The sequence below is a fragment of the Lytechinus pictus genome, chromosome 2 (assembly GCF_037042905.1).
Source record: "Lytechinus pictus isolate F3 Inbred chromosome 2, Lp3.0, whole genome shotgun sequence".
In the NCBI taxonomy this organism is placed as follows: domain Eukaryota; kingdom Metazoa; phylum Echinodermata; class Echinoidea; order Temnopleuroida; family Toxopneustidae; genus Lytechinus; species Lytechinus pictus.
The window spans coordinates 48,481,344-48,506,453 of record NC_087246.1 but is presented as its reverse complement, the minus strand read 5'-3'; the positions used below and the strand labels follow the sequence as shown (position 1 = coordinate 48,506,453).

Here is a 25,110-nt window from a genome sequence, read left to right as displayed (position 1 = left end):
CTCTGTACCCCTTCAAAGAAATGAGACCGGGGGCCGTTTTCATAAAGCTGTTCGTAAGTTAGAGCGACTTTAAGAACGACTGGTGAACCTTTCTTACACGATAAACCATCGCCAATGGTGTATACCGTTTACCAAAAGAAAGGATCACCGGTCGTTCTTAACTTACGTACAGCCACCAGACAGTTCCAGAGGGGTTGGGGGCAGAGAGGTGAAAAAAGCAAGGGGTAGAAATGAAGGGAAAGGGAGAGAAAAAGAAAGGGAAAAAAAGAAGAGGGGACAGAGAAAGGGCAAGGGAAGAAAAGGAAATTAGAGGGAGAAGAAAGATAAGGGAAAGAGAGAAGGAAAATAATGTTAAGGAACAAGAGGGAAAGAAAAGGAAGTAAAGAGGAAAGGAAGGGGTGAGAGAATAGGGAAGGGAGAGAAGAAAGAAGAAGGGAAATGGAATGGGGGAGGAAATTAAAGGAGTTATAGCCTCTGCCCATTAGCATGGGGGGCTAACCCCCCCCCCCCCCCAGCAATACAACGAGAGATGGAAAAGTGGAGGAATTAAATCTACCTCGTTACTTGTCTCTGTTTATTTACATTCTCTATTTCAACACTTTCCTTGTTTGTACATCTTCACATTACTCTTTCTCGACCCATCACAACACCTCTACTCATTACCACAAATAAGTAACAAAAGCAAGAATTATTTTTTAAGGGATTTAATTTTTTTTTCCTCACAGAAAGATTATTTGGAGCTACACATTAGTCATCATAAAACACATAAAAAAGGGGCTCATGAGTAGTATATTAAGTCACATATTTGATAGTAAATGATTCAACACACAAGTGGAACACCTCTGGACTAGTCTTACCGCATTATGCAATGCAAAATAGCAGAAATGTGCATTTAATGACATTGAAACATCAAATATTTCCTCTGTTTATTGTCTGGCCTGCATAACAGAGCAAGACTTATAGGGGCCGCTTTTCAGACGGTGGCGTCAACATTGAAATAACCGGTCCTGTTTCATAGAACTTGAACATCACTGATCATGCGGCATAAGTTGCAGGTCACATGATCAAGTTCATTTAGTGTCAACATCAAAAAAGTAACCAAGGTTAAGATTTTGAAATTATCATTCAGTATGTTAAACATGGATATAATGGTAAACGGGTATTCAGAAATCAGGAATTTATTATCAAATTGATTTGTTTTCTCTCTTTTTGAAGAATTATTTATTTTACATGAAGTTGCTTTTGAAGTAAAAACTGCCGCTACATTGAATGGCACAATGGAGGAGAGACTGCCAGAGGCACTCCACTTGTAATCAATTATTACCTTACAGCACAAATAATTTCATTTCCAGTTACATATCTCATCTTCACCTGTTTCACACTCGCAAAATATACAATAGGATGAGCAGAGCCCGATCGCATAACCCCAACCTACCCACATTTCCTTTTCATCCAAACATACACAAAATTGATTAAAATATATATTCCTATGTACACACCTATATTAACAAAAAATATTTGAATTGAATTACAAAATCATACTTAATAACAGAGAATGTACACATTACATGTTAACAAGTTAATGAAATTGATACTTAGAACTAGCTTCACTTTCGTTTCAAACCCAACAAACCTCCATCCTGCCTCCATCCTATTGCACCATTCCAAAGGGTCCAGTCCAAAAACTAACATCTTTATCTTTCAAAGCAGTGGGTGATACCAGAATCAGTGTTTCAAAAGCTGGTGTTGGTGTAGACATTTTGTAGTGATAAGCTTTCAGTAATGCAATTGGTGCCCAATGTTTCTCTACATCCAGCTAGTGTTGGAGCTCAGTTCAGCAGGCTGATTCGCATTAACACCAACACTAACACCTCACTATCATCCACTAACCATTTTCTGTGATCCTAACAACATTCCTTAGATGGTGCACTTGATTACAAATCTGCACTCTCAGTGCTCAATGTATAATTGTTCCTATGTAATATGTGTAAAATATATCATGTCGCTAATTGTAAGTAAAAGGAGTATACAATGATTAAAATGTTGGTTCAAATAAATATTTCAAGCTCCCACCTATCTAGTTTATAATCCCTTTATCATAAGTACATTTTCCAAATACTAGCAAACTATTAACCCTAAACTGACAAGGAATTTCTGTCTTTGATGAATCTAACCCAGGACCAAATTTAGATAGATACTTACACTATAATTCATGAATTTTGGGCTAAGAACACTATTTGGTGGAACAGTTAGGAACCATTTGCTTTTTGTTTTGTACATAATAATAGCAGGGCCCACTGGGAGAACAGTTTTCGGAACTGAAGTGACTACCCTGGGTAAATATTCCGTTATTATTATTACATCTCCATATCAATTATCAATATATATATATAATTTTTCAAATACCAGTAAAGCAGTTTGTACCATCTACTCAACTAGATCTAGGATTGCTACTACAAGGCAAGTAATATCACATAATCTAATTTCAATCAAAGAAGCAAGAAAAGCAACTAATAGGAATACCCAATAAATACTGTTACATTACATACCTGCTTTGATGATACATGAGCGCAGGAGAGACTTTGTATATAAATTAACCTTGCCTCCATCAAAAATGAAAGAATAGATAAGATCATTATACTAGACCTAAACTAACCTTGAAAATATAGCTTATCAATAGTGGGAAAAATACATGGAAAAATCAATTTGTCAATGATGTGAAGTAATGTCCTTGTGACCTTATCAGTTTTCAACTATAATTAGCCCCCAAAGTCGTAAATGCACTAGAAATACTTAGCTGTTACATTTTCATTCCCGAATAGGGGGTGAGTACCTTTCCACTCTTTTTATATCATTTGACAAGAACTAAAAATGTCGACTTCTTGCATTCAATTTGTCATACTAAGTTTCCACATGAAAAAAAAATCCTTACTACACATGGCTATCCCTTATGGTGCTCCTATCCATGCATATCATCAAGTAAAAATGTCAAAGCCCAAATGCAATAAATAAACAGCGTTTACACAACATACATTCTACATATTAAAAAGAACTATTGTGAGAATTTTGGATATTCGGCGACAAGCTATACATCATTATTTTGTCTAAGTGTTTGGCTGATGTTTCTTTTATAATGAAATGCTCATGATAAATGACAGATCTTAGGCTGGCCTCATTCACAGCTTTGGTATAACACTACCCTCAACCTCATCACCAGGTCATCTGTGGCGAGATTGGGTATTTTCATTCATGGCTTGGCCTGACAGCATCCTTGCACCACAACCTCAGCTCCAGGAGAGTCTTGTTGAGGGAGGTTGTCCATTCCACCCGGTCTTCTTTGGTGTCTGCTGATAGGAGATGCCTGTTCAACAAAAAAGGAATGAACAGAGGAGGAAGAATGAAAACATGAAACAAGAAACAATGAGGGCAGGGCAAGAGAAATGAAGAGATTGGAGGAAAAAATACAAAAACATATGAAATAGAACATGTTATACATGAAAGAAGGTGATTTATGTAAGAAATTTATAGGCCTGAATTCACAAAGGTGGTTTTGAAAACCAACAGTTGAGTCCATGATTTATGCAGATTTCCTGTATAAATTACGCTTATTTTACCGCGTATATTAAAAAATGTCCAATGCTGATGCGCGCTTTTGTCACAGTGCGCCAAATTGACGCCTGTTGCCGTGGTTATCTACGCTATTTCATTCATGAGTCCACTGTTTTGAATTAATGAGTCCACTCTTCAAACAGTGGACTCATGAATAAAATAGCGTATCTAACCATGGTAACAGGCGTCAATTTGGCGCACTGTGACAAAAGCGCGCATCAGCATTGGACATTTTTTCAACACGCGCCCGATACGCGCTAAATTAAGCGTAATTTATACAGGAAATCTGCATAAACCATGGATTCAACTGTGGGTTTTCTAAACCACCTTTGTGACTTCAGGCCATTAAGTCTTGCAACAACAAAAAAAAATCTGCCCGGCGGTGTCTTGTAACACAAAGGTTAGCGATTGATCCTCTGATTGATTTTCTTGATTTGATTGCACACTGTGGTCAAGCAATCAATCATAAAGATATTCTTTTATGATTGCTAAGCTTTGTGTTATGGGCCCCGCATACTCTTTGCATGCAGTTGAAGTTTATGCTTCTGCCATTGCCAGATCAATAACATATTTCACACTTACTAAAATATGCAAATGATGACCTCTGTGACATTTGACCATGTGACCCTAAAACCTGATCAGTGGCCCGTAACAAAGCTTAGCAATGATCGTAGAGCATTTTTCTACGATTGATTCCATTGACTACAATGTACAATCAATCGTAAAAATCATGCGTACGTTTAATTGCTAACCTTTGTGTTACGGGACCCAGATCATCGTCACTTCTAAAATGTATATTTCAAACGAGTTTGAAGATGATCAGTGAGACAATTCTTCAATTATCATGAGAACAAAATCACAGATGGACAACAAAAAGACATAATACCTCTCAGGACTACCTACAGATGGTGGAAGCATAAGAATGAAAAGAAATTGAGAAGATAAGAAATATCAACAATAAAGGAATAACGAATTCAATATTAATGATCATCTACACAAGTGTTTCCTGCCCTGAAGTTTAGGACTCACTTTGTGAAGGTGTATGAGTTGGTGTTTTTGGAGACCAGGGTATCCCTATCTGCCTTGCTGGAGGGTCGGCTGGTCTGGAGCTCAAAGGTGTTGGGTCTGGCGCAGTGTATTCTAGAGATCAGCTTCACTTCCCTTGTGATACACGACTTCAGGTCGATCGTACCAATGGGTGGCTGGTGGGGGGAGAGATGGATATTTCAAAACAATGGATAAAAAGCAGTCCTTTTAATAATATGAAAGCTTAGTTCAAGAAGTGAGCAATGATTTTATGAGAAAAATCAAGATGGAATGTTACTGGTATCAAGTGCATATTCGGGATGGGAGGGGGGGGGGGGGTTGAAAGTGTAAAAGTTCATATCTCATAGATGACATAGGCCTACTGAAAAAGCGTTATAATATTTAGGGGGGAGGAAGCTTATTGGAAATTAGTGCAAGGTTTCATATCTGTCATTTACACAACATGAAATATTGAAATGCATTGATCAATGCAAATCTTATTTCAATCATTCATCTTTTTCATTTGTTTATTTTATTTCTTTTCTGGGGGGGGGGGCCACTTATTCAATTCCATCAGAATATGGGAAATTTGAAAAGAAAAATCATCACATTTACAGAGGATTCCAAGATTTTGGTCCCATTTCATAATGACTTGTAATATTAACAAATGTACAATTTCTATAACAAGTTTACTATCAACCAATCAAACTGAATGATTCCAGTAGCTTTGATATCTTCACAATGCTCTTCCACTATCAAGGAAAACAGAATTCCATGACTTTTCCATGACTAAATCGCTGCTTTCCATGACATCCCATGACGTCCCAGGAGTTACGTAGAATTTGGGATGTCACAAAACTTGGAAAAATGGAGATCATGAGCACCAATTATAATAGCAGAGTATGATCACAGAGTATGATAGTTGCGAGACACGATGAACTGGAAAGCTGCCATAGCGAAGAGGTAAATGCAATTCCATGACTTTTCACAATTTTCCTAATTCCCTGACTTTCCATGACCACAAATTTTTTTTCAAGGATTTTCCATGACCGTGGGAACCCCGACTATCGATATCCACTGATAAACTTGCTACTCTCCTTCGACAACTTCCCCTTACCTTCTTCTTTTCATCGCCAGGATATTTCCAGAACGAGAGGTTTCCACCATGCAGGACACACCATCTCCTGTGCCACATACCCAGTCCACTGCAGTCATCAAACATTGTCAGGAAACCCTCCGCATGGGTCTGGCTGTCTGTGTGGCACGACATGGTCAGGTGAATGGCGCCCTCGAGGGGTGACAGGAAGGGAACCTGCCCCAAGGGAAAAAAAAATCAGTGTTAATGCTTTATTAATTTGATATTCGAAGGAGAAAGAGAGGACATGAAATTGATGTAGATTTCTCACCAAAAGAGCCAGTACATTGTGTGCACTTCTTCTCAAATGACTGTCATGGTATACTACAAAAAAAATCTTCTTTTGTTTTTGTCATAGGCCATTACATTAATGTTGGAATCTTTCTCTTACTCTTTCTCCTCAATTTGTAGACATTTGATCTGTTTATACAACTTTTGTTTACTTTTAACATAACATTTCAATTTATTTCAATTTTCTTAATTCTGTACTTGATATGCATAACAGTCATATTTGCGTTCATGTTTTATTCTCATTTATATTTGAATATGTTATCACATTTGATATTTTAGTTTGTTACAAAGGGCCCCAATGAAAATCAAATACATCAATAAATAAATAAAATGTGGCAAAGTCATGATGTACTGTTCATGTAAAAAGGTGATGGAACATCACCTTTCACATGAAATGAATTGATGAGTTACAATCAGTATCCCGTAGGTCTTGTTTAGGTGACAAAATAAAGGTTAAAGCCATGGATGCATTAACTGACCTTGGTGAGGGTGCATTTCTTGAGCTGACAGCTGGCTAGACTTAGCCTAGCGGAGCCCACCATGGCAAAGCTGTTCTGTCGTACTGTACTCTGGCCTGATGGACCGGGTGATTGTGGGTAACGGCCTCCTTGCTGTAAGGTCATGGCAAAATAGAAATGGACATTAATGTACATCTGTTGCATCCATCATCCAGCTCAGATTATTAAATATTTAATCAAATTGATTAAAATCATGATTTTTTTGTTTAAATTGAAATCAGAAACAATGGAATTGCAACTCATGGGATAACCTGTATCATGCACAGTATCCAACAACTTGCGTTATCAATACATCCATTAAATCTTTTGTACTCTGTTACTGATCAGGGACAATAATAACCTTATCACCCTTGAACAAAACTCCAGTTTTGAGCTGCCCTTCCAGTGGGCCATGCACTACATTGAAATACACGTATGTTACCATCACCCCTTTTCATTCTTATATGCTAGGCAATTAATGGCAATGTAGAAATTCCCATCTTTTTTCAAGTGTTCTAGAATTTAAAAGGTAGGGGGTGGGGTATCAAATGAGAGGCTAGCTGGAATGGTTAGTCTGAAAACTATTGGTAATGTTGTTTTATGAAAACCCTCTGAAATGCTTTAAAAACTGCTGACAATTTTAGATGAAAAGTGGTATACTTCTGGACACACAAACCAATCAGAGGAATTCCATATCAGCTTGTACATTTGGTCCAAGCCAGTAAACATACAGAGTTATCCATAATAGGTTTTGCAATGATGACCTTTGAAATGTACATACCCTGAAGTTGGATGCTCCTTTGAATTTCTTCGGAGTGAGGCTCCATCCGTGTTTCATGGTAGCGGCTTTCTTGCTCTGAACTGCGTCGAGGGTAGCACATCTTCCTCTCATCTCATACACAAGTAGCTCAATGGTGAAATCACTACCAAGATCATTCCTAAATCATTGAAATATAATTCCGTGTGCATAGGTGTCAACTGAAAATACTTCATAAAGGAGCATGTTACAGTAGTAGAAATCAACAACTTTTGGTCTTCAAAAGCATAATGAAATTACTAACAAAGATCACTATTAAAAGGCTCGATGAGGCATGAACACACCTCAAATACAACTTTTGTTTAATTAGTGTGGATTTAAGATGTTATGAGTCATGGGAGCATTAGAATAATTGAAAGAAAACGGATTAAAAGTTGTCTCACATTGTCTTAATTCCATGAAACTCAATTACACACACACATAAGATACTTACAGGCAGACTAGGTTTGTAAAATGAAGACAGTCCCCGCTGATCTCCCTAGTAGATAGGATCTGAGTGGCAATCACATGCTCCTGACATCTCACTATCACAAAGAAACTGTGGTGAATTTGATCTAGAAACAATATCAAAACCAACAAAATTACAGACAGGTCGATCCAAAAAGCTTCACAAATACATACCTTCCTATATTAAAATTATTACATAGCCATTGTTCATTTGGTACATGTGTGGCTGTAGTTATCTATTGACAGAGTAAAAATTTGTCAAGATACTTGACTCAAGATATTCATGATAACGGAAAACTATCATGAAAATATTGCATTTGGAGTTCGCAGAGCTTATTTTAATTACTTTATAGGTACATGCTCAGCAAAGTTCTTGCAAATTCATCCATCACTTTTTTTGCGGCATGTGTTTCTAAAGCCGTGGCATAATGGTTCTGACTCGTGTGTTTCCCATCATGGTCTAGTGTCCTTTGGCAAGGCATTAATCCACACTTTGCCACTCTCGACCCTGGTGCTAAATAGGTACCCGGTAGGATGCAAAAGATATTGTATCTTTGAATTTGCCAGCGCCATTATGAGGCTGCGATGAATGCAAGGAATGCTCCCCAGAGAGTGGAAATAGTGCACTTTTCGTGTGGAATAGAAGTGAATCCAATGACCGGGGTAATAATATGCTGTAAAGCGCTTTGAGCCGTTATGAGAAAAGTGCTATATAAAAACTAGCTATTAATATGATGGAAAACCAGCAAATGAATGAAAGCATAAATGGTATGTAAGACCTACCTTTGCCCGAGTCTAAAGCCATGAGGTACTGAGTCTTGAGTGGTAATCTGATGTCTTTGATTGTGACTGATCCCCTGCACGGTACAATCTCCTCTCCATCTTCAGTCATGATGATCTTTGGGACGGTTACTGGGTTCTTCAAGTACTGGATCTCCGACAGGCAGGCCTGGCGGCGCTGGGCTGTAACAAGCAATTGAACAGAAAATTATATTATATTGGATGGCTCAGAATGGAATACCAGAAATATTCCAAGAGTTAGGGAAAATATTCCACGAATCGCAGATGAGTGGAATATAGGCCCTAACGAGTGGAATATTTCTGGTATTTCATGAAATAAAGCAATCCAATCTAATTATTATCATTTAGACAACCCCCCCCCCCAAAAAAAAAAGAGGGAGAAATTTGATTTAACAAGTCATATCACCAGATTATGGCATCGTCACTTTAGGATCAATTTTGGTTATTGACATGCGACTTGCATGTAGTTCATTATTACGTCATGGAGCGTAGTTGTACTCTTATGCTGCGCATCGCATTGCTTTAATTGTTGTACGCGTTGTATATTTCACGCATTCGCGCACGCGCCCTAAACTGTTGAATAAGCTCTCATATCCAATAGCAAATTTTGTACAGGAGCCTATGGGATATTCGTCGGATTTCGGTCCTTTTTAGGGTTACGCTATGATACTGCACAGGCAATTGATGCAGACCAAACTACGCATTTTTAATGCATCGCTAGGACACTCTATATAGATGATAATTAATGTTATTCGCATAACCATTTCATTGGGAGGAGTAATGTAGACATTCTTTTTGTATGTTTACAATTCGACATAACGAATGAATAACCTTAATTCAACTTGCAGAAGGTTAATGGTCTTGAGGTTTAATGCAAAAGCAAAAATGTCAGTGATAACTGGAAAGAGGTATATTTCATAGAATGGCATCTGACATGTGATACCACGGTAGCACTTTTACACAAGAAGAAATTGTGAAGTAAAACCAAACAGCTTTCATGAAATAAATTTTATCCTCATGCTTTTTTTAATAGTCCATTAAAACTATTTAAACTTGACAATTGGAGTAGATAGACTACGTTTATAATCTTAAAAGGCCAATGGTACCAAAAATTGAATTGAATTAAATGTCAGATTCTTCATTTAGGAAAAAGTCTGTTCCCCTTTATTAAAAAAAGAGAGAAAATCTACTGCAAAATCAGGGAGATCTTTCTCAATTACACAGTCCTTTTGAAAGTAATCAATATATAAATCCGGAAAATATCAACAAAAATTGGTTTTTATTCTAAAATGATCTCCCCGACAATCCCCAGAAAATCAGAACTTCTGCAATTTTAGTATTTTAGCAACGACTTACTGGTAACGACAAGTAGTCTCTCTGCCTCTATCTCCTCCTTGGTGCCGTGATATTCCTCTGTAGCAGCAATGAGTTCCAATGCCTGGCTGGTCTGGTGGATGATACTCTGTTGGGCTGATACCTCTTCCATTAACCTCTACCGGAAGAGAGTCAAATAAATATAATTTAAAGATAAATACCAGTTGTGGTAACAATCTCAAAATGAGTTCGAACATAATCTAATAAAATTACCACCAGAGCGTTTGTATGTATAAATAAGAAAAATATGTGCCAAATAGCTCTGGAAGAAAATGCGTAATTGCTGAGAAATTAGCAAAATAAGCACCGAATTCCACCAACTGTTGGGTATTTTTCGAACCAATATTAATACACTGTCCCACATATGATTTTCCGAGATGGTGATCATCGGAATTATCGAATTTGAGCTAAGATTTCATGATTTTACAAAGATGAGTTTACATTAAAGTACCAGATCTAGATGTATTATAATATTTTGACATTTATGAAATAATTCTTTGCTGAAACTACTGTCTTTCACCTTTAATCACAAACTCTTCTAATACTAGCATCACACTTTATAATCATTGGGTGATTTCAAGTTCAGTGTTGACCTTTTGGTGTTGGGTCCATTTTTACATGAGTATAACACCAAACATAAAATGAAGATGGTCCAGAAAATGAAAAGTCACTAACTGGTTGTTGAGAATGAGATGTCAATAATGTGACCTGGATCAGTTTCACAAACTCTGAACAGGTTTTGGAGCTAGGGGAAGCAATCCAACTTGTGCTTCCAACACCAACACCAACGCAAACACCAGACTTGAAATCACCCAACGTGATCATTTTGATGACAGGGGGTGTCAGTGCTGGGCAGATTTTGTCACCAGCCACACCACTGATCTTAAACAAGTATGGTGTAGGGACCGACACCATTTAGGTATTGTGATATCAATGATGTGATTGGAATCATTTTTATACACCAGAGTTTCATTTATTAGTTTGGGTGGGCAACCTGATTCATAATTTAAACACCAACACCAGAACCAACACCGCAAGTGAAATCACCAAATGTCTTTAATTGAAAGTCTCAATAGAATCTTCTCCTTGGTGCTCTTCTGATATGTATAATCATGTTTTTCAAACCCATGTTTGGTGTTAGTTTGATAGACAGCCTGATGAACACTTTCATCACCAACATCAACAATTCAACACTGAACTTCAAATCAGCCATTGCCTAATTTGGAAATCTCATCTGTATCTTATCCTTGGTGTTCATCTTCTTGGCCACGGGGAAAAAAACATCTTCTGATAGGCATAATTTTTATTAACTCATGTTCGGTGTCAGCTAGGGGAGGCAGCCTGATTAAAACTTTAAACGCCAACACCAGAACTAACACCCAACTTGGAATCACCCATTGTCTGTAATTGTAAATCTCTCACCTGTATCCTCTCCTTGGTGCTCATTTTCTTGGCCACCAATCTCTTCTGATCATTCTGATGCCTACCCTGCTGCTGGGGATGCCTTCTGTCATTACCCCTAGATGAAGACGCAGACGACATCGCCGATGACGTGGACGAGGACCTCGGTCTCGAGGCCGAGGACGGTTCCCGGATGACCGTCCTGGAGGCAGTCTCCCTGGTCACGGTGCGGTGGGTGACGGTGGTTGGGCTCAGGGTCTTCTGTTGCTGTTGGGACCGGTAGCTCTCAAGGCTGATCGGGGCCAGGGAGGATGCAGTCGAGATGCAGGAATCGACGGAGCCCACACTGGAGCTCCTGCGTCTGGTTCTCGGAGCAGGGACAGGGTTTCCCTCATCCTGAGATGACGAGGAGGCTGAGTTGGTAACTTCTGATAAGTTTGCATAAATTGGCTCCATCTGATAAAAGAATAGGAGAAATATGCATAAAACTATATGCACCTTTTTTATCATATCACTAAACAATTTAACACAATGAGTCGTAAAATGCAAATGAGGCTAAGAATTACACTTTGATTATTATTTTTATTGAATTATGCAGATTCTTTCATGCTGTCATGAATGTCCTTATTCTATAGATACAAAAAGTTTGAAACATACTTTGAGAATAGTACAGCTATGCATTCAAAATTTTCAAACATAATGTTAGATCCATGAAGAAGGACAAAAGTCTAATCCTTTACATACAAAGCCATACAAGCACTAAATCAGTCAGTCACTCCATAATTAGAGAGAACAAATTATCTTTTCGTTATGGAAAAGCTTCTTCTCTTATCAACATACATTGTCAATGTTATAATCCCATCCAGATAAATCTGCCTTGGATGTTGTAGCTTGCGTAGGTTTCTCAACATCCTGTCTCTTCTCGGCCTTAGCCTTCTCTTCTTCCTTCATAGCTTGCTCGGCCTCTACGATGAGTTCATCGATGTCGCCAAGGACATCGCTGATGTTGATTTCACTCTCGTCAGCATTCTGAGTGGTAGTGATGATCATATTTTATAAAATACTACATGATTTTTCACGTGCACCACAATATTAATCAATATAAAAACGCTGCTAAATAATCATTTGCAAAGCAATACACAGCTCTTCATTACACAAGGATTTTTTGGTTTCTCTTTCATAAATTATATTCAATCTAAAGGACAATTAGCATTTTTCCTTAGCTAGTATGAAACTTGCATGAGCTGGCTCACATTTTACAAAGAGAATTATATCAAATACAAAGTGAGAATCATCAATCTTGGTTTGAATTGTGATTTTAATCTGTTTTTATTCTTTTGAATATAAAAAAATTAAATACTTTTTCAAGATTGAACTAGAGTTTTTGTAAAAATTAATCCCTTGAAGCCAGTGGTAGCCAAAGCGAAGGCAAAAAATAAAAAATAAAACAAATTAAGATATAAAGAAATAAATAGAACAAAAAGTAACATTATGCCATTCTCCAAGGAAAGAACTAACGTCCAATAAAGGAACAGTTATGCTGACAATTCCAAACTTTTCTTCCACCTTTTGAAGTTTTTTATTATCCATCGTCCATAATTCTAAATAAACAAAATAAAAATGCCTTACAAATGGGTGCATGACAACAAACTGACCTCATCATCAATGATATCTAGACGATCGTTGGTGGGAGCAGCCGATCTTTCCATTGTGATTTGAACAATGCCAGGTTGATTAGTTTGTCCTTCAGTGTGGGTAGGGATGATCTCATCTTCTTCGGTGTTGTAGTCGTCCTCTGCGTTAGACTCACTCACTGTGACAATTGGAAAGAATATAATGACACAAAATTGGTGGATATTGAGATTTTTGCAGAAAGAAATGATTTATGAATAGTTAGCAATGTACTTATTATTAAACAGATTATTTGTCTAAATGCTTGGGTTACAAATTTTCTTGGGTAATGTTGAAGTTAAGCGAATGCCGAAGCCTAACCCTGTGGGTAAGCACTGAACAAAGATCTTTTGTACACTAAAATATAGTCCTGAACTTTAATTTCGTTGAAGAATTTTCTTTTTAATTGAGTTCCCTTTAATAATCCCACTAACCATCTGCATCAGCACAAGACTCTGTATCCATCTCTTCTTCCGTCTCTACGTCTTGTGGCATCTCCTCTTCCTCTTCAGTATCAATAGCTTCCTCTTCTTGGACTAATGTGGATTTGACCTGCAGCAAAGGACACCATGGGCAATGTCATCATTGTCATTTCTAAGAATACTTCAGTCGGTGAATGACATAATTTTCAATTTTTGATTAAATTTCTATTTGCGATAAGATGAGTTAGCTCTTTATTGATTGCTTTATATCTACTCAAAGAAAACCAACATAAGATTACAAAAAATGCATGAGAAAGGTTACAAAGATTCTCAGTAAGTATATCATATTTCCACCAAGATAGAAATTAAAATTAAAGAAACAAGAGGAAGTGGAACGCCTCTGGCATTCTTGCTTGCATTACACAATTCAATATAGTAGCAGTGCTGATTTAAAAATAAACTAAGATGAAAAATATTTCGAAAAAAAAGTAAAGAAAGCAATACATAAGAAATTCAGTGGCCCGTATTCTCGGGTTTAAATTAAACCCTGGTTTAAAGTTGTGGTTTAACTATGGAGAGCCAATTGGAGCGCAAATCCCCAACAGTACACTTTCAATTCATTAACTCATATGACACCCAAATTGTTCGTTATTGTCTGGGAATGATACCTGAAGTATTTTTCTTTATTATGAAAGCAAAAGGAAACAAAATAGTTAACATAAGAAATATACAATATAAACTGATTTTTTTAACTTTTGGCTCCCTATAATTTTAGCACAGAGTTAGACCGTGGTCTAAGTTAAACCTGACTTCAGGATACAGGCCTCTGTCACAAGAGTCTATCATGTTTGGGTCTATATAATCTAGAGCTATACCGGTATAAAAAAAAATTCGCAAGACACTTATTTTAAAACCTTGACCTACCAAGAAGAGCTATGAAAATAACAGTATGAAGCAGTATAACTAAATTTTCTTGCTAGAATTTATTGGCCTGAAATGTTATAATCCCAGTACATGTGCGCAGCCATATTGTTCTGTTTGCGACCTAATAATGTAGAGGCATCAACACTTCGCAGTGCAATTGCAACCAAATAAACATAACAAAATGGCAGCACACATGAATCGGGATTACATTTCACACCGATAAATTCAAGCAAGGAAATTAAGAAATCTTGCTTCATACATATTTTATCATATATCAACTTAGTATTATCAGGCCAAGTTTTTAATCAGGGAGGGGGAGGGGGGGCATGACCCCCCGTTTATATCTCTGGCCAGAAAGGTCTGATCGATGGAGAAAATAAGGGTGGGGGGGGGGAACAAACCTCTTCCTTTGTTCCACTACTTCCTGCTACTTGTCCTTCCCAACGTGCTTTTACGAGGGCCATCTCTTTCTGTCTCTCCTCCTGGTAAGAAATGGTATGCAAACAACAAAGTGAACAAACACACAGACACAACCATAATGTTTCCTAAAATGATTGAGTTGAGCCATGAATACAGATTAGTAAGTAAGCATCTTCAGTAATTTTCCTATATATTTCATATCAGTCAGCGAGCGGCGCGGTCAAAAAAATTTGCGCGGAGGCATAGTAGCGAAATTTGTTGGGGGCAGAAATTGACCCCCCCCCCCCAGTTTAATAAGGGTTAATAGCACAAGTCTATGCCGCGTCGGTTAGAAGGAACCCTGCTTGATACTACACAGCGGATCTCTCACATTTTCCGTTCTTTTCTTATAAAATATATAATTTCTATTTAATGCATGTATGTATATATACAAATGACAATGAGGGTGCAAAAAAAAGTTTTTTAAAGTGAAAGTAAAAGTGAGATGCCAAGAAAAGGTGAATGAACAAAATTTGACAGCATTGATATGAAAAGAAAGTCACAATTTTTTTTACAACAAAATGTATAATGGTGCTGGTGCATTGTACACAGAACACATAAAAAAGGAAAAGTGGACATTGTGGTAATGAGAATTGAGATAATAGAGAAAATGAAGGTGAGATTGCATGGTAAACTGCATATGATGGATGTGGAAAGAAAGCATGATTCCTTTTCAGTCATGAATGGTTTTCATGGTGATTACTCAAGTTGATTTTCAGTTAAATTCATCATCAAAGGTCCTATCTATCCTCTGTCCATCGCAGTGTATTACCAGTTTGGAGTCCAACAAAACCTCAAATTAAAACAATCTAACAAATTTGTAGTTCTTTTATTCCTGCATTACCATTCTCTATGATTGCTGGTCCCAAAAATTAACAGTGCATTAAAAAAAAAACAAAGAAATTTACAATTTTGTTTTAGTTTCTGCTTATCTGCAATTCTCATTACAATCTATTGAATGATAGACTTGCATAACAGATGTGTGGGAAAATATATCCATTGTCTTACCTGTACTTTCTTGTTGATAGCATTTGTCTGCCAGTTGCTCTGGTCTGCCTTCAGTCGATCCTGGATTCGCTGAGCCATGGCTCCAACCCTCGGAGTGGTCTTGACAGGACTCTGCCTGGATGCTGCCCCGCCCCCACCACAGCCCTGCTCCAGCAGCGCCCTCGCTTGTGCAAACTTCTGCGAAGTTGCCCCTCTCTTGGCAAGGGGAGTGTTTCTTGCCTTGTTGACCTGTTTGACAGGTGAAGACCTGATAGCTTGCTGTTTGATAGGGGATTTCTTGATGGGAAAGTTGTATTTTAGTGGAGAGGACGCGACTTTTGTGACAGCTTTCTTGGGGGACACTGTAATGCTCGCCTGCTTACGGGGCGATTCAATCTTAGGGGTTGCTGGTGTGCAGGACTGCAGAATGGGGCGTTTCACTGGTGTTGCAGTTGTGACGTGTGTCTTCACAGGACTTTTAGCGGCTGGCCCATCGGTCTTGGCGGCTCGAGGAGCAGGCACCGGCTGTTCCGAGGAGCTGTCTGATTCGTCAGAAGATGAAGACTGTTTCCTGGTGCCCACTGCAACAAATAGGCGACCAGAGAGGGGAGATTTAGGTCTCTTGACGGGACTATTCTTGCTGGACTGCACGGTTATTACGGTTTTGAATGAGGAGGATGATAATTTAGATGAGGTGTCTTGACTACTAGTACCATGCACTATCTTAGATGGACACTTGGTGATGGAGGTGGAGTGAGTTTTCTGGCCACTCCTGGTAGAAGAGTGCCAGTCATATGGAATGCTTTTGAATTGGGCCTTACCTTTGCCGCTTGGCTCTCTTTGGAGCGTGCTCTCCTTCTCTTCATATTTAGTGCGTTTTGGAGGAGAGGGCTGTGTAGAGGGGACTGATATCTCAGCAGGGCTTGCTTGGGAAAAGGTGGTGGGGGCAGAGCGTTTGGCTGGGACTGGAGTAGGTTCTTCAACTGGCTCTTGTCTCTTCGGCGGTTGCCACTTGCGAGTGGCTGGCTTCTCCTGGAAAAGCAACCACCAAAGAATCATATGTAAAATATATCTTCCAAATTCACTTAGAACCTTAAACACAATTGAAGGTCAATGTGTTCCAGAACAGACTTTTCTATATTTTAATGTTGATGAAGTCAAGTAATAAATGCATGACAAAAGTCATTGTTAAATATATGGTAGGATAAGTCACCTTCAGTTTTGTCTAGCACTGTGCCAAATGGTATGAAAAAGAAAGTTTTCCCCAAAAAATTAGTAATGTGAACCTTTTGAAAACAGAACATTGATGTGTCTCTCTCAACCAAATTCCCTTTTTATTGTTTGCATGACTTTTTCAATTTCCAGTTTAATCTGCATTTACTTTTAAAAATATCTCAAAGACATGAAAAATGTGTACACATACAGTATGCAAAACAAATAGTTCACTTTTTTTACCCACAAAATGTTCATTACTACTATTCCACAAACCTTTGGAAAATCATGTTTAGGGTGGTTTGTGTCATCTTCCCAACTGTTAATATTGGCAGCAAGGGCGGCGAATCTGGATCGACGTGAAATAGGTGCCTTAGGGGCTGGAGCTACCTCCTCTTCCTCAAAGTCTGGTCGTTTTGGAGGGAGTACATTCTTAGGACTGTCCACTTCTGTTCCACCTGTACAAGGTTGGGAGATGAGGTTAGGAAAAACTTGACACACTTGGGAATAATTCAAATAGATGGTACATATTTCATTGAAGGTAACATGAAAGTAAATAATAATAATAACAGCAGGGCCTGCTGGGAGAACAGTTTTCAGGACTGAAGTGGCTTCCCTGGGTAAATATACCTTTATTATTATTATTCTACATGTATATCAAGATTTCTAAGCTCTCACAAAATACTTTGACAATGTCAAGTACAAAGATACACCGATCAGGGGCCCATTTCATGAAGGACTTGCAACTGTTGTAACTTTGCCATTATGGCAACTACCATGGAAACCTTGATTCTGATTGGCTGCTGAGCCCTGTTACCATGGTAGTTGCCATTATGGCAAAGTTACAACAGTTGCAAGTCCTTTATGAAACGGGCCCCTGGTAGCCTAAAAAAAAAAGAAGAATGCCCTTTTCAAACAATACACAGGTTTGAAAAGAGTGTAATCCATGGCCAATAACAATCATCATCCTCAATAAAAAGTAGGCCCGAGTCATTATATTCATTTTGAAAAACGTATTAATAAACCGACGTTTGGTTAACTGCTGCAAATTCCACACATTGATAGAATGACAAACTTAACATACAAACCTAACCCTGTATCTTAGATGAAATAAAGCCCGGAGCAATGTCTAGTCAACGTCAAAATAGGTAAACGTTTATGCTTTCAACCATCGTTTGAATGGTATTTAAACATTTTGACTCAGCTCTAATAAAAAGTAATAATGAGTAAATAAATTACATCCAAAAAAGTTTTTAGACTGTCCTTTATTCAATCTTACATGTATTTGAAACATTCCAGTCTTGTCTTTGTTCAGCCAAGCGATGTAATCTGCTCTTGACAGAAGGAATTGCCGGTGTGTCTGGTTTTAGTGCAAGCTCTTCGCTTCTCGCCTTCACTGGTGAACCTATATCGCATCAAGGAAAAATTGTGTGATTGTTTTTGAAGATCCAAAGCAAAGAAAATCATAATATCTGTAATATTATATTAATGGCCATGTGTCATGAGGTCACCCACCAAAAAGGGTTGTGGTGTTACATGTGTACATATATTTTGGTTTATTCATGTAGTTATTCTCAATTATTTCCAAACCTAAGGTGGCTAATCCAAAAAATTCGGTATCACCTTAAAGCTAAATTCATCCGAGCTAATAATCTAAAGAATTCAAATAAATAGAAAATTATTTCAATATTTTACTTTTAACATTTCTTCCAGGTTGACAGATATTTTATTCACATTTATGCCCCTTTTCAATGTAACATCCTGTCCAAAACTGGAAATGTGATTTCTAAAATTCTGTAAGGATGAAATTATGAATTTGGTTTTGACACAAATCTTAATAATCAAATGACACAGGTTGGTGACATTTAGACAGATCATACCAATGTAAGTGTGATGAATCTTAGAAGCATTATTTGGTCTAATGCTATTGGAATTTATCTTAAATTGTAAATACCGGTACCTAAAATAAGATGAATACAGCAATTATTAAAGGAGAATGAAACCCTTGAAACCAGCTGAATCCATATCAAAGAGAAAAATCAAAGAAACATATTGTTGAAAGTTTGAGGAAGATTGAATGAATAATAAGAAAGTTATGAGCATTTGAATATTGAGATCACTAATGCCATGTAGATCCTCCCATTGGCAATGCAACCAAGATCTGTGATGTCACACACGTACAACTCCCTCATTACTTTAGTACTTATTTCACTTATATTCTCACTGTTATAGAGTCTATCACAAGGTGAGGTGTTCTCTTTATGAGAGGACAAGAACAGAGGTTTCACAACATTATATCATTGATGAATCGTTTGTCATATGATTAGAATTAGCAAAAAGAGATGTTTTGGGGTATATTTTCAGTGTCCAAAAGGGGAGAGTTGTTCATCTGTGACATCATAGATCTTGGTCGCATTGCCAATTGGAGGATCTCCATAGCATTAGTGATCTCCACATTCAAATGCTCATAACTCTTCTATTGCCAGTCCTACTTTACTCAAACTTTTGTTGATCTTATTCTTTGATTTTTCTGCTTTCACAAAAGCTAACTTGCTCCAAGAGTTTAATTCTCCTTTAAACCTATGGTAACAACTAACAAGCATTGGCATACAGGCAATTATAACACATGCAGTAATGCATTTTTTTTTTATTTCATCCCCCCAAAATGTGCTAAATTTCCAGATTATTTTGGTGCAATAAAAAAACTCAAGTCTAGAAAATTCTTACCCCTTGGTTCTAAATTGTGCAGCTGATTTTCCCTCAGGGGCATCCGAGCTGGTGCCGTGGTAGCTGTTGTCTTTCGAGGAGACATATTAGATTCAGCCATCTTCCGGGCTAAATTCTCTCGTCTTGCCCTTGCTCTTTCGAGTAATTTCTGTTATGAAAAACACATAACATTTTTTGGGGGTGAGCTGTAATTACTGATAGGAAGGTGACTAGGTGAGGGAACAAGGAAAAAATTTACTAGCATTTTACAGATGTATGTGCAAGGTTAATCAACGCCACGGCCACCAAGATTATGGCTTTTGATGCCCTTTAAATTGGCCTTGGATATATTTGTGCCCTTTTTATTTATCATCAGTTGTGCTGTAATAATAGATAAATGTGCATTAACCAACCAACCTTCTCTTTATTTAGAAAAATTTAAGGCCTGTGAGTGAAAGATGAAATTTGTAATGCTCTTTCCACACACAACAAATAATAAGTTTGATCTGCAGCAATCATACTGCCCTGCTTGTCCAACCCTACATTTCAAGTTAAAGGGAGAGTACACCCAACAAAAAGCTGACAATCATCAATGAATGAAAAGAGAAAAATCAAACAAACATTATGCTGAAAATTTCATAAAAATTGGATGTCAAATAAAAAATAAGAAAATTATGACATTTTAAACTTTCACTTGATTTCACAAAAGTTATAGATGCACATCCTTGTCAGGGTGAACTTTTTACAGATGTCTGGAGAAAAAAAATATTTTGCTTACTCAAAAATTCAGAATAACAGAAATGTGATATTTTATGAACAATTTCAATTCTAAAAAGAATGAAATCAGACAAATTTTCAGCTTTTTTTTCTGCCATAGGCTGTGTAGATCTAGACCTACATGTAGTTATAGGTCAAGTCCACCCCAGAAAATGTTGCCTTGAATAAATAGTAGGCCTAGTAATAAAAAGAGAAAAATAAAACTAGCAATAGCATAACGCTGAAAACTTCATCGAAATCGGATGAAAAATAAGAAAGTTATGACATTTTAAAGTTTTGCTCATTTTTTACAAGACGAACATCCTGATGTGCGTCTTGTAGCTTGGCGAAGGACAAAAGAGGACAAGATGGCGACGTACAGAAACATTGGCAAGGTTTTCCACATCTTCTCAAGACATTTTTCTTGTTTTTTTAATTGAATTTTTGTTTGAAAATGGAATCAATATCATATAAATGTAGGAAATGAGTTGTATCCCATTTACATGATTTAGGGCTAGATGTTTATTTTACTAGAATGAAAGTAGAAATCTCGGCCAGGAGGCGAAAATTTCAGTTTTTTTTCCGCTGTAACGCAATCCCTGGCTCCATGGAGAGTAAGTAAGCACATGTTAGTGAATGATTTTTACTCTCTAGGAGCCTCCTGGCTACTCCTGGCTAGAGTGAATGCGGCGAAAAGGGCACATTTTTTTTTAGCTCTGGCCTCTGCTTGCAATCACCTCCCATCTTTAAATTAAAATGACAAATAATACTAGCCTAGATGATCGATCTTTGACTTGTATTTCAAATACTTCAAGTGTATTGTATTTTTTGAGTGAACCATATACCTGAGCTGAGATGGAATTATTTCCTAATGTTGACATGTTTTCATCATCTTTTGTTTTGTTCTGTGTACATGTGTGTAAACCAGTGATAAAAAGAATTTCTTTTAATTTATGAACAAAGTCATTCCATTCAATTCTAATAACTATTACTAATTAGACTATCTTTAATTTGCAAGTGACACTGACCATGCTGAGGGTCACACTCACTACTATTAGTAGTGACTCAGTCATGTCCTGGGTGACCAGACGTCCCGTATTTCCTGGGATTGTCTCGTATTTTGAATTTTGCCTTGTCCCAGCGTTCCGACAAACCCTTCTCGGGACGCCTATTTGTCCCGTATTTCAGAATATTGAACAAAATGTAGTTAATACATTTAAAAGTGACAAATTTTCATTAAATAACCAACAGATGACGAAGCAGAGACAACAATTTAATCGATAACTGTAAACTTTTGCAAGTTCTGCTGTGATTTTCTTGCTAACCCAATACATTGCAAACGAACTGGCCTCCTGCCTGTGTGTGGCAGGCTACTAGCTAGGCATGTAGGATCGGAGCAAATTCTCAATGGTGCACACAATCTCACATGATAAACAGTGTTTCCACCAAAATAATCACAAAATCGGCGGGAAATTCTTATAATTACATTATGGATTCTCAGATTAATGATTTGGAGATGTAATCAGAGGAACAATTAATTGATTAATTATTGACTTTTCATAGATCTAGTTGTTTCAGCTTTCGTTTTGTGTCTTGGTGTGTACGATGCCGCGATGTTTCATCTAATTTTTAAGTTTGACAATATGTTTCACTTTGAAATTTTATTCATTTCTAAAACATGTTACTTTTTAAAATACATTTAAAAAAACACCAAATAACATGATTTTTGCTAGATGATTAGATTTTGTTTGTTTGCTTGATGTTTGAACTTTTTCCCTCTTTCTTTCTTTTCTACCCTATCCTAAGTTCCTGCTTGCCCTTTTTAGTTCCATCTACATTCGTACATGTATCTTTATTTCCTATCTTTCTTTCCTGAACATTTTTTTTTCATTCTCTCTGTTTATTTTTCCTTCTTTATCAAATTTCCTTATTTCTTTCCTTCATTCTTTCTTTCCTTAAAATTTCCTTGGCTTCCTTCTCTCCTGTTTCTTTTCGTTCTTTCTCTCCTTCCATTATTTTCTCTTTTTTCGTTCTCTCCTCCCTTCATTCTTCCCTCCCTCTCTTTGTTCCTTTCATAATTTTATTTTTTCCTTCTAATTATTTTACCTTATTCTTTCCCTTCCTTCCTCCCTCCCTTCCTGTTTTTCTCCTTTCTTTCAAAGAATGAAGGAAACATATTTCTTTCCTTCATTCTTTCTTTCCTCCTCCTTTTTCTTACTTTTTTTCCTTTAATTCTCTCCTTTTTTTTTTTTTTGTCTTTCAGTTTCACACATTTATTAATTATAATCTTCCCTTCCTTTCTAATTCTATGTTCATTTCAAAGAATGACAGAAACCTTTTTTCATCTCTTTTATTCTTTCTTTCATCCTTCCTTTATTCTAACTTTGTTATTTTTCCTTCTTTTTCTTGCCTTCTCAATTCATCTCTTCTTTCTCTCCTTCACTTCAGGCTTCATTCTTTCGTTCACCCTCCCTTCCAATTCTTTATATTTTTTCACAAGTCTAACACTGTGGGCTTCTTTGAAATTGTTGATCTTTGACTTTGTAATTGTATGTTGATTGTCCCATAGGCCATATTTCATTTTGTGAAATCTGGTCAATCACCTGAATTCACAACCATGTCAACTACACTCAACTCCCGTCTAAAAAAGTTACACGTCTCCCTGGCCAGGCCATGCTGGTACTGCACTGCGCTGCAGGCGCACCCACATACAGTCATGCACATATATGCAGCCAGCCAACACAGCCGACCACCTCACGTCACACATCACAAGTCGGCACCAGCAACATAAAAAAGACAACAATAAAATGAACAACTTTGCCATCAATAGCTTACATGAAAAGAAAAAAAATCATACGAACCTCTGTTAGAGGGTCCATGTTCCCTGGAAGTAGCACAAGTCAGTGAAATAATTATGTTTTTAAACTTCTAAACGATCTACGTTTTGTTTTATTTTTTTGATAAACCGAGTGCGGGAACTGCAAACTGTTGTTTTGAATTATACGTTGCAATTTGAATTTCGCGATCGCGATTCAATATGTCCTCGATCACTAATATTCAGATTAAGTAAAATTTGAAATTAAAATTTTTACATATTAATGTATTTTACAAAGAATGTAATAATATTAAATAGCTTTATATTTATTATAATAAATATAATAATATATTTTGGCGGATTTTAAACTGTACAAAATAAAGTCTAGCCATAACCATTAAATTGATTTTTCTGAATACGACGACTGCTTTTTTTTTTGGGGGGGGGGGGGCTGCAAGCGAGAGCTAGAGAAAACAATATTTTCAAAATGAATATCTTTTAAAACATTTTTGTTACCGGATGATATTGTATTTGGTGGGATTGTGGGAATATGGTTTTAATTGGATTACATGTTGACACGACATTTGCTCTGGTTGGTTGGTTTTTGTGCAAGATGGGTTAGAAATCGGACGGGGGCGGATCCTTTCTTCAAAAAAAGGATTTCCGATGAAAATTTGACAAGCAAAAAAAAAAGGTTTTCACCTAAATCGGAGCTCATTTCGTCCGCGGAAAATTTGAAAAGCAAAGAAAAAAAAAGGTCCTCACTTTCAGAGGGAAGGGGCGCACTTGGGTAAAAGCGGTATATTTACATTACAATTTTTTATTATGGCTTTCAAAAGGGGGGGGGGGGCACGGGTCAAATGTGCCCCCCCCCCCCTACCCTGGATCCGCCAGTGGTTATAGAGTTTTGATAAGAATAATGTAAAAATAGGCCTAAGCTAAGCTATAGGGTTTAGGCCTATTTAGTTCGTTCATTTTAGCTGTTGCATATGGCCGGGCATATATGGCATCTTTTTTTCGGATCAGTTTTTTTTAATGGGTGTATAGGGGAGGGAGTTGACATGAATAAAAATCACATTTTAACATTATCACAGGCCTACTCTCTGCGTGTGCGGGGGAGGGGGTTCCAGTATGGTCCGGCTATGTTAGCCATATCTTGAACTTATAACTTGAAATAAAACGTGTCATTAACTGAAATCGATCCCCCCTCGGACTCGATAATTTGGGCAAAGTTTGGAGAAGGTACTCGACAAAGCATGGTGATTATGATGAATTGATGATGATCGATGACGACGATTTTTGTTTATTGACAACTTCAATTCATTTATGACAAATAGAAGTTTGATGTCTTTACAAATTGATAAATACCTTGACAACTCATAAATTCAATACCATTTTTTCTTAAATGTTACAATAAAACACAATGTCAGACATATCTTCCAATACATAATTATAAATAACATTGACGATGATGATGATAAATTGATGATCAATGACGACGATTAGATTAACATTTTTGGTATAAGATAAAAATCAAGTTACAATAATATATAAAAACAACGTAGTACATAAAATACCAGGATTGCTAAAGAAAGTTAAAAACTTGTAAACAAGCAACCCTCGACATACAAAATAAAGAAATACAATGAGAATACAATGACATGAGATACAACAATATATATAAAATAAATAACGATAGAAATATAACAATAAAATCATACGAAAACTTAAGAATTAACTAACATTAAAGAAATAATCAG

The 25,110-nt window shown here is 37.0% G+C and overlaps 1 protein-coding gene across 2 annotated transcripts; it reads right to left on the bottom strand.

Annotated features, from left to right (window-relative positions):
* Nucleotides 1-688: 688 nt before the first annotated feature.
* LOC129254114 (anillin-like) lies at nucleotides 689-23,603 on the bottom strand. 2 transcript variants are annotated; one of them, XM_054892568.2, is made up of 19 exons: nucleotides 23,397-23,574; nucleotides 19,801-19,948; nucleotides 18,353-18,478; nucleotides 17,350-17,531; nucleotides 16,683-16,893; nucleotides 15,883-16,442; nucleotides 14,817-14,897; nucleotides 13,504-13,621; nucleotides 13,054-13,211; nucleotides 12,239-12,427; nucleotides 11,420-11,854; nucleotides 9,980-10,115; nucleotides 8,606-8,785; nucleotides 7,809-7,929; nucleotides 7,340-7,496; nucleotides 6,541-6,672; nucleotides 5,753-5,947; nucleotides 4,639-4,811; nucleotides 689-3,361 (listed from the first exon to the last, which is right to left on the bottom strand). In XM_054892568.2, exons 1-19 carry the CDS (start codon nucleotides 23,412-23,414, stop codon nucleotides 3,244-3,246), a joined length of 3,438 nt encoding a protein of 1,145 aa, XP_054748543.2. In that variant the 5' UTR covers nucleotides 23,415-23,574; the 3' UTR covers nucleotides 689-3,243. The 2 variants fall into 2 exon arrangements, with proteins under 2 accessions (XP_054748543.2, XP_054748542.2); XM_054892567.2 differs by having other exon boundaries at nucleotides 15,883-16,893; nucleotides 23,397-23,603.
* Nucleotides 23,604-25,110: the final 1,507 nt, after the last annotated feature.

Excerpts from the sequence above, each read along its gene's own strand:
- LOC129254114 (XM_054892567.2), bottom strand. Across the intron at positions 13,622-14,816 it reads GTAGTGGAACAAAGGAAGAG|GTCAAATCCACATTAGTCCA; the intron begins GTTTGTTCCCCC and ends CCTTTGCTGCAG. Across the intron at positions 10,116-11,419 it reads GCACCAAGGAGAGGATACAG|AGGTTAATGGAAGAGGTATC; the intron begins GTGAGAGATTTA and ends CTCTTCCGGTAG.